This window comes from Lagopus leucura, unplaced genomic scaffold (assembly GCF_019238085.1).
Source record: "Lagopus leucura isolate 7727_CA_CO unplaced genomic scaffold, USGS_WTPT01 131-2_obj-0_obj, whole genome shotgun sequence".
Lineage (NCBI taxonomy): Eukaryota > Metazoa > Chordata > Aves > Galliformes > Phasianidae > Lagopus > Lagopus leucura.
In genome coordinates this window covers 29795-39458 of record NW_024963915.1, presented here as the reverse complement: position 1 = coordinate 39458, position 9664 = coordinate 29795, and the positions used below count along the sequence as shown (strand labels likewise).

Genomic DNA, 9664 nt, shown 5'->3' with positions numbered 1-9664 from the left:
TGGATGGATGGATGGATGGATGGATGGATGGATGGATGGATGGATGGGAAGGATGGGCTTCTCCCCACCACCCCGTGGGCCTGTGACTGAAGTGACCAGGGGTCCCATGGGGAATTATCACAACTCACGTGACTCAAATCAGCAAGATGAGACCCAAACCTTAAACAAAACAGGGAAAACAGCTTGCATGGAAGATGAAGAAGTCCTGAAAAAGATCATTACATTTCTGTTGCTTGTTTACCTCTATGCCTATGCATTGGAGTTCAGACACAGCATTAACTATTAAGAGATTAAATATCCACACACACACACATACACAAATTAGTCAGCCACGTGTTTTCTGTTTTCTGACCCTTTTTTCCCCTCATTTTAATTGCATTTTCTGCCTCTGCAGATGTGCTGAATTTGTGATGGCACAAATTAGGGGAGCAGCTCCAGGTGCTGCCAGACACCTCAGGCAGCAAAAAGGAAAAAGGGGGAACATGAAGACCTGGAATTAATTTCTCAAAATTACATCACTTAACATATAGGAAAAAAAAATCTAAGTGCTATGGATAAATTAAACTCAAATGGATTGTGGATTAGTTCACATTGCAGTGTAACTGTCTCCTTGGGTTTTTAAATTATCCCTACACAATAGTTTCTGAATCCATTGGCTAAATTTCAATCAGATCTTACATTGCAGGGAAGAGATTTCAAAGGTAATTACATTCCCACAAAGTGTGAAAAAATAGGCGACTGAAGAAGAAAAATGTAGCCTAAGTATCCCCACAGAGAGAGAGATCATTGCGTGAGCTCAGAGTCTAGCAGGCACCAGAGGATCAGATGGAGACAGAGCGCCTTTATGGGTGTATAAATTTAAGACAGAGCTCAGCCAGGATCTGCAGTCAGTCGTGAGACACAAACCTTGTCCATCAGCTCCGCTGCTCGGGTACCACATGTGGTCAAGGGAGACTTGCAGTTGTCTGCTCATGTCACGCTGCGGGAGTCCTTCCTGGGCCCCAAACACCGGTGGAGGAGCTCCAAGCATCCCAGCCCAAACCAACACCTGCGCTGTGCTGAGGGGAGAACTGCAAGGGAGGACGAGCGGGAGAGGCCGTCACCCCTCTCAAGTGCCATGAGGAAGAAGCCCATGCCTTGATGATGGCATGGTGCAGAGCTGTTGGCTTCAGCTGCTCATTGCAAGGGGCTGGAGTGGTGTTTTCTGTTATTCAGAACAAAGAAAGTAGAAGTATGCTGTCAACGTAGGAAGATTGATCTAGCAGTGTAAGTTATTTATTTTTGAGCACTGGAGGTTCATTCTCCTCTGCTCATTTCAATGCTTTTTTTCTTCATTGTTATTATTCTTAAATAGTGATTTCTGGGACCTTTTCCCCATCATCCACTGCGAAAATTCAACGGGGAGTTCAAAACATATCTAGAAAAGTGAGTGCATGCAGGCCTTTTCTGAGCATTCAGATTGTCTGAACCTGGGTTGCGACGATTTTGTTAGAAATAAATCATGATTTCGAGGCAGAGGAGGAAATAATGGTAGTCAATTCCCCTTTAAAATCAAAGGAGGAAACCTCTCACCGGTGTGTTGTTGGGTGGGAGACAGAAGCCCTTGTGTCCTTCCTGCTCTGCTTCATCTATGCCATCTCCACCAGCAAGAAAGCTTTTCCTGGTGGACCTTTCAGCTCTGCCCATCAGGACAACTGTCTGAGCACAGGGCCACCTGAAGGAGCTTGTTAGCTCCCATGGCTCACTGCTGAACCATACGTGCAAATCACCTCTCTGCCTGAAGGAATATCTTGCCATTGCTTCCACTGCCATCACGACGGCCTCACAGCCCACCCTGCCAGGGTTGAGCTGCTCCCCAGCTCTCCTGGGGCCACCAGCCCACTTTGCAGAGCAGCGAATCATACAGGCATGTGCTGATTCCCTTATTATGCCTTCCCATGCTTATGTCTAACACCTCCTCCTGGGACGGCAGGGAGCGCTCAGCTGTGCTAATGAGAAGGTATCACAGCTCAGCAAGTGCCTGACTTGCTAAGGCAAACAAGATATTGGCTGGAACTAATGCAGAAAAAAGATGTCCCTGCTGTTGTGCTTTCCCTCTTTCTGCTTTTTTTTTTTTCCCAGCCAAACTGGCTGTACTCTGGGTTTTGGATTCCTTCAGCTGCATAGAAGGGCACATGATTTACTGAAAGCGAGAAGCTCACAGAGGAAAAAAAGGCCGTGAGATTATTTTGTATCTGACGCAATCATTAATAGTATTATTTCTTCTGGAGCTGAGAAGGACACTTATAAAACATCTAACAGGCTGCTAAGGAGGTTGCCTAAAGCACTGATTTTTAAGATCTGCTGCTTGTGCCTGTTCTTTTGTGCTCTGTACGTATTTCAAGCTTCAGTTTCTTTACATGAGAGGGACTTCAAATGAAATTTCTGAAAGGTGTTTCTGACAGTTCAGTGGGTGTTCTCTTCAAATATTGGGCCCAAGTTACATGCTGGAGGTGTGACACAAGCCAGCACAATACATGTGCTTCATATGTCCAGACCTCCTGCTTTACATCAGAGAAAAGCAATAACCCCCTCTGTGCACACATATCTCGCAGGTCCTCCAGATCTATTTCCAGTATTGAAACCAAGCACAGTTAGATGAGTGATAGTCTCCAAGCTGAGGATGCTGCTAGAGGGTTGGTGTAACCCCATTGCCTGCCTCAGCCTGGAACTGCACCGAATCCCAGCCTGCCTGGCAATCCCAGTCCAGTTACAAGGGATGGTGGTGGAAGGCAGCTGATGGCACTTCCTCGGGGCCAGGCTGTCATCTCCTGCAGCTCACACAGGCTCCAGCAGAAGGAGTGAGATTTAATGGGCAGAAGAGTTCAACCTGTCCTCCTGACAGCTCTGCTCAAGTGCTTGAATTGAGCATCAGCAGAAGCACATCCCTGCATCACAGACACAGCATGCCTCTTCCTCCTGGAGAGAAGCAAAGCCAGGGACTTGGAAACTGGTGCTGGCTGGCTGGATTCATTTGTAACCAGTGCATATGCTATTGGTCACTTCAAAAGTAATGCCTCCTATTTCTTTCTATGGATATTATAACAAGATACAAAGATAACACTATTTGATAGAGCAAATTCTCAAGCCTGCATGCTGCGCTCATAAAAATCTGTACCAGTGGAGATGACTCACTGTCCCTGTCACCACTGCTGAAACATACAGACAAACCTTTTCCATTTCTTTGCCCAGTGTGGTTCAGATGAGTAGAACCAGGAAAAGGAAAAAATAAAAACAACGACAGATTTCAGCTTTGACCATCCGGGCCAAGCAGCAAAAAGTTCTCCAGTTCACCACCACCAGCTTTCCAAGTCGCTCAGCATTCATTCTGCTGCCTGAGCAAAAGGAATAGCCAATGCCAGCTTCTCGTGTCCCCCTCTGATTTCTGATTTTGACTGCTCATCTTTTGTACAGACACAGGTGCACTGCAGCTTTGGCCAAGGCAGCAGGGGGCAGTTATCACCATAACTACCCAGCTGCTGGAACCAGGCTGCACAGCAATTATGCTAAACTCTGCAGCACGCAGGCAGCTATCACCCTCACTACATCTTCCTGAAAAAGAAAGCCTCAGCCAATACTGCATAGCATCTGAGCAGCAGTTTCCAGGTAGAGAGACTCTGTTCACCCTGTGACGCAGAGCACGAGGACATGCCTTTTGGTCTTACCAGCAGCAGACATGTAACATGAAATTGCTTGCTGCTTTCTGCCTCTGTAGGACTGTTTTTTTAAGGGGCTTAGCAAAACAGCTAGTTTTCTTGTTGAGCTAAATAGTAAAGAGAGGGTGTAAGAGGGGACAGCAGCAGTTTCTTGGAAGCCAGTGTGGTTTTGAAGGTTTTTCTGCAGGGGTTCTGGGACTGAGTTGAGTTGATGCACCTGCCCCTCTGTAATCAGTGCTTCTCTCCTCCAACAGAAGCCAAAGGGAGTTCAAGTGCTTGACTTTCTGTTGCCTGGCAGCTCAAGCTCAGCATAGGTACAGAAACATTAACGTTTTCTTTTTTTTCTGTAGGGCTACAGGATCCATCCTTCACTATCTCAGTGCACTGGTGGGCATGGGACAGCAGGAGCTTCCCTCCTCCACAGGCAGCCTGGGGCCCTCTGAAGGCTCTTGGTGTGCTCATCTTTTGGGAACAGTTGGAAGCAGAGGCAGCGTCCATTTTTTGCCCAATCTTTGGATGCCCCATCCCTGAAGGTGCTCAAGGCCAGGCTGGATGGAGCACTGGGCAACCTGATCTGGTGCCTGATGTAGTGGCTGGTAACCCTATTCACAGCATAGAACCATAGAATCATAGAATGGCCTGGGTTGAAAAGGACCACAACGATCATCTAGTTTCAACCCCCCCTGCTGTGTGCAGGGTCACCAACCAGCAGACCAGGCTGCCCAGAGAGCAGTGGGGCTGGAGCCAGACGATCTCTGGGGCCCCTTGCAACACAAGCCATTCTACGATTCCACGACTGTATGGTTCAAAATGCAGTTCCTCCTATAAACATCCTCAGAAATCCCAACTCCAGGCAGAGAAGGCTACATGAACAGCTCAAGACATCAAAGGCCTTTCTGTTCTTACACGAGGGAATAAAGCTTCATTATGAGTCTGATCATCCTAAGCCTTAAAGTCAATTCTGTCAAGTGCAGGACCTACTCAACTGACTAGTCAGTTCAGCACTACAAAACCCAGCCTGGGCTCTCCTGTTGGTATAAAGCCACTGCTGCACACACGGTGTCTGTGGCCGAGTCCTTCAAGTCCTTGTGCAGGCAGATGATTCATTTATGACGCTGCTGTCTCAGCCCAAAACAGAAAATGAAAAATAGGCTGCAAGGCAAATGGTGCAAACACTGCTCCTTCTTCAAGGAGGCTTTTCCTTTTTCTAACACTGAGTTTGCCATTAACTTGAGAAACTACAGTTACAGTGCCTTGTACTTAGTGTAAAATTAGGATCTATGGTACTTAGAGTCCATCACCACAGCAGTTAATTTCCAATAATCTTCCCCACCCAGAGATGTAAGGAGATCTGTAGATAAGTGGTACAGAGACACATGCACCAGAGCTACAGAGGGCAGTGGCACCTCTGGCAGGGTTGGGTGGAAGTGAAGAAATCCTTAAAAGACCCCAAGTCTTACAGCTCACCAATGGTATTATCTGTGAGTCCTGCTTTGCTCCTGTTGCAAGTAGCCATGGCTTGTAACCAGCAGCACACAGCAACCGTGTGCAGCCACACTGTGCTGGGCTGCTTTGCTCCTGTTTCCATCAGAGTGTTGTACAAGGGTAGAAACTTCAAAACAGTGAATATGACTGCAGGGACCTTTCTCACAGCATCCAGATCACCGAGGTTGGCTCCCAGCCTGTCCCAGCTCTGAAGCCTGTTGTATTTGCTGTGTTTCTTCTGATCGGTGTACAGCCTGTCTGCTTATAGCCAGCCTGATCTGCCCTGTGAGGCTTTTGCAGGGGTACTGTCTTGTTAAATAGCTGTACAAAGTGAACAGGAGCTAGATATGTATCTAAAAGTGTGGGGGTTTTCTACAAAAACAGCCTTCTTGAGTAGCATTGCACTGCAGGAAGACATCTTAGGATTGACCCACAGTAAGTGCCAGTGCTCCACAGCTGTTTTTAACTTGCCTGCAGTCTTTAGAGCAAGTCCAAGTGAAGCAAGCCTTGGTTTCACAGCTAGGTGTTTCAAACAGATATCTGGGAAGAAGCTTTGTCACAACATTGAAAGCTCAATGTTGTGTTTTCATGCTTAATGGCCTTTTTTTTTCCCCCCCACTTAGGATATAGTAAATCAGTTGGCTAACCTGGCACTGATCAGCTCTACCTGTGACATGGTTTCTACAGTTTATGCCTCCACGAAGGAGAGCCACCCCTACATCAGAACAGTGTGTGACACAGCAGAGAAAGGAGTGAAGAGCATGACTGAAGCCACAGCCAGCTGTGTGCAGCCACTACTGGTTACCCTGGAGCCTCAAGGTAATTCCCTGTGGAAGGGGTGGCCTCATGTCCCTCTGAAGGGAACTAGAGTGTGGAAATGCACAGTTACTGTACTAAAATAACCACTGTGCATGAGGCAGAAAAACTGAGTCCTAATCCAGGTAATGTGACGAAGGGATGCTCTGTGAAGGACTGGGATGGACTTTGATGTTGGTTACTTGAAGAATGATCTTGCCAGGTCCAGCGCCTTTAGTTATAATTGCTCATAGTTTAGTTCTTGCCAGTTAATAATTGCTGAAGGAAAAAGCCTGCTCTTGGGCTGCCACATCTACTGGCCTTGTTTGCTATGATCCTTAATTACACGGATGGTTGTCTTCCATGAAGAAGCTCTAAACCCCTGCATGGATGAGGGGTTAATTACTGATGTGAAGTGTCTGGTGGAAGACTGTGACTGGCCTAGGTTCAGACAAAGTCCAGAGTAGGCATCTCTCTTGTTGGTAACTACTTGATCCTGGATCCTCATTATATGGATTACGTAACGGTTATATTATATGGTTATATGGATGTTTGGGCAGAAAGGATGGCTGTCCAACTATTTCATCAAGAAACCTGGGTAGGGGCACCACGTAGATGGCTGTGTCTGTTAAGGCTCGCTGCAGTCAAAGTGAACAGGTCTACATGGTGATGAAGGCAAACTGCTCTATGAATTCAGCTTGCAGCAGAGCACACCTGGCCTGGATGGAGACCTTCACCTGGGCTCCCTGCAGAACAACATACTTGATTGCTTATATTCCTGAGTGTTAGGAAAAACAAGCTTGAATTTCTTTCTTTTTCTTAACAGTGGCTGCAGCAAATGACTGTGCCTCTAGGAGTTTGGAAAAACTAGGGGAGAAGCTTCCAATTCTTCAAAAGCCAGTGGATCGGGTGAGAAATAAAGGCTGCCCTGTTCCTTGGAGGTTTTCTTACTTTGGGAGTAACGTAGGCTCTCGAGGAATGAAAAGCCCCCAGAGGAACAGTGCAAGCTCTTACAGGAGCAGGTAGTGCACAGAGTACTTTCAGTGTGCTATATGACCCACTCTCCTATCTGACATTTCTCTTCAACAGGTTATCTCTGAAACAAAAGAGCTGGTGTCATCCACAGTGGCTGATGCAAAGGATGTTGTGAGCAGCAGAGTGGCAGAGGTGGTAGATGCAACAGAGGAGGCCCTTCACAGTGGTGTGGAGGCTGCCAGATCTGCAGTGACCAGCAGCGTGGGGATGGTTAAGGACTTCAGAGTGGGCCAGATGGCTGTAAGCAGAGCAGAAGCTGTGCTGGGGAGAACAGGAGAAGATGACTCTCTCCCCATGGGAAATGAAGAACTAGGTCAGGCACTACGTGTGTAAGGGGATCATAAAATGGGGGACAGCTGGCACTGTTCCTTGCTCTGCTGGTGTGGACTGGGGCAGTGGGAAGTGCCATGTGGGAGGCAACCTGGCTCCTGACAAATCTTGGCTCTGCTTGGCAAAAACCATTGGTTTACTGTCTCTTTCCTCAGCCAAACTTGCAGCATCTGGGGAGGGTGCAGATATAATGTCTGTGGAGCTGCAGCAGCAGAACAGGAGGTATTTTGTGCGGTTGGGGTCTCTCTCTGATGAACTTCTCCAGCTTGCCTACCTGCACTCAAAGGATAAAGTTAAGCAGATCTGGCAGGGCTTGCGGGAGGCCCTTGGACAGCTTCACAGCATAATTGAGCTGGTAGGTAGAGCTTGGTGTTCCTGCTGAAGGGCAGGAGTTGACCAAAAGTTTGGCTTGGCCTCATCTTTGTTGCTTTGATAAGAACCTGTGTTGATTACCAGCTGACCTGTCTTGGCACCTTTCCTTACCTCCCTCAGATTGAGGTGTTTAAGCAAGGATTTAATGAAAATCTTCAGGAGGAGTTGCAAGAGCAATTATGCCTGATGTGGGTGGACTATACTAGGAAGCTTCCTGATGAGAGTGGAGATAACAGCTTTGCAAAGTCAGAGGTATCTACCTGGGAAGGAAAGCAAAAGGGTTCTGGGCATCTCCTTGTTTATTTTTTTTCTTCATATATATTTTTTTCTTTTTCTCTTGAAGTAACACTTCTCATCATCTTCCTGTCTTAGGAGATGGAGTCTCTGGCCCTACTCCTGGCAAACAGCATCACACAGCAGCTGCAAATCACCTGCTCTAAAGTTGTGTCTGCAATCCAAGGCCTTCCCTCAAGCCTTCAGGATAGATTGAAACACTCTTTTAATACCATAGAGGAGCTGCATGCTGTGTTCTTGGCAGCAAATTCCCTCCAGGACTTGTCCAGCACCGTCTTGGGCCATAGTCAAGAGAAACTGGCTGTAATCTATGAATACATGGAGGAGTTGCTGGACTACCTGTCGGACAACAAGCCTCTGTCCTGGCTGGTGGGACCATTCTCCCCTAGGAAGGAGGAGGAAGCCTTGTAGGAGAAAGAAGTGAGCATAAGCTGCTGAGAACCTTGAAGCTCCACAGGTCTGGCTGTTGCCTAGCACTTGGTCTTGGCCTTACGTACTCAACTTTCTAGCTGAAAGTGGGGTTGACACACTTTTGGATGTTTTAGGTTTTTTTTTTTTTTTAATACTAGTGAGAGTAAGCCTTTAGCAGCTTCAAAGGGAGGCGGTGGAATTAGCAATGTCACTATGTGGTGCCCAAGGCTGGAAGTATAGATCTAAAGATCTCCAATGCTCTCGCCTCCCTTGGAAGCTGTTCATGGTATGTCTCCATCAGTGTATCCAGATGGTGCCTATATGCAAAGCAATAATTGCATCTTTCAGATGGTATGCAATTTAAAGAATTCCTCCTAGAAAATGTTTGTACTCGGTACCCTGCTAAAAATAAAACTGTCACAAGCAGAAACTCATACTGTATCTCTTATCTTATGATGAGACCCTGCAAGAGTGAGTATTGCTCATCAAATGTGATCTACTTTTCTCTCCTTCAAGAATTCGTGTGCAGCTAAAACAGGACTGCTTTGCTTCTTTAATTTAATTGGAGGGGACAGGTCTGGGTTCAGCGAACTTGCTTCAAAACCCTTAAGCAGTGGTGTTCAGCCTTGTAGGCTGTGCTTCCAGATGGATTACATGGATCATTTATTCTGTAAAGAACCAAGAGAGTAGGTGGCTTGTCCTTATGGTGGCTTCAGCTTGCTAGACGTTAACTGTGAACACCACACAGCTGATAGAGGCAGGTGCAGGAGACTTCTAAAACACCTTGATGACAGTATGATGACAGTAAGTTCTTGGTACACATACTATGGGTGATGACAAAGAACGGTGCTTCTAGATATTTTGCTTTTAAAAAGAAAGACTCCTGTGGGTGATGTGGTGATTGGAGGCTGTCTTGGCCATGGTGGGCATGAAGTAATTGAGTTTAAAACCTTTGATCTGCTGCTATGTGGTGAGCATATCCCAGCCTGCAGCAGGATAGTGGGTTGCAGTGACTTCTCAGATGGACATCAATAGGCAGGCATTCACTGGCTTCTCAGACATGGATCTCCAGGTGCCCAGTCCTGTCAGAACCTTACTGGTGCTGGTCCTGCCAGTTCTGACCTGTTCTGGCCAAGAGATGCTGCAGTGGAGCTAGGAGCTCTCTGCACACCATGTATATACATGACTCTCTTTCAAAGAGTGAGAAGAACACACTGCTTTCAGACTTGCTGGACAGTAACGTCATT

The 9664-nt window shown here is 46.9% G+C and overlaps 1 protein-coding gene across 1 annotated transcript; it reads left to right on the top strand.

Moving 5' to 3' along the window:
• Positions 1 to 6953: 6953 nt before the first annotated feature.
• On the top strand, positions 6954 to 8540 carry LOC122191441 (perilipin-3-like). Its single transcript, XM_042891699.1, has 5 exons — positions 6954 to 6977; positions 7065 to 7323; positions 7496 to 7695; positions 7833 to 7964; positions 8085 to 8540. The coding sequence occupies exons 1-5, from the start codon at positions 6954 to 6956 to the stop codon at positions 8415 to 8417; spliced, it is 948 nt and encodes a 315-aa protein (XP_042747633.1). The 3' UTR covers positions 8418 to 8540.
• The last annotated feature ends 1124 nt before the right edge of the window (positions 8541 to 9664 follow it).

Coding starts and splice junctions, on each gene's coding strand:
- LOC122191441 (XM_042891699.1), top strand. CDS start 6,954: ATGAAAAGCCCCCAGAGGAACAGT. Junction 6,978..7,064: donor AAAGCCCCCAGAGGAACAGT/GCAAGCTCTTAC, acceptor TCTCTTCAACAG/GTTATCTCTGAAACAAAAGA. Junction 7,324..7,495: donor CATGGGAAATGAAGAACTAG/GTCAGGCACTAC, acceptor CTCTTTCCTCAG/CCAAACTTGCAGCATCTGGG.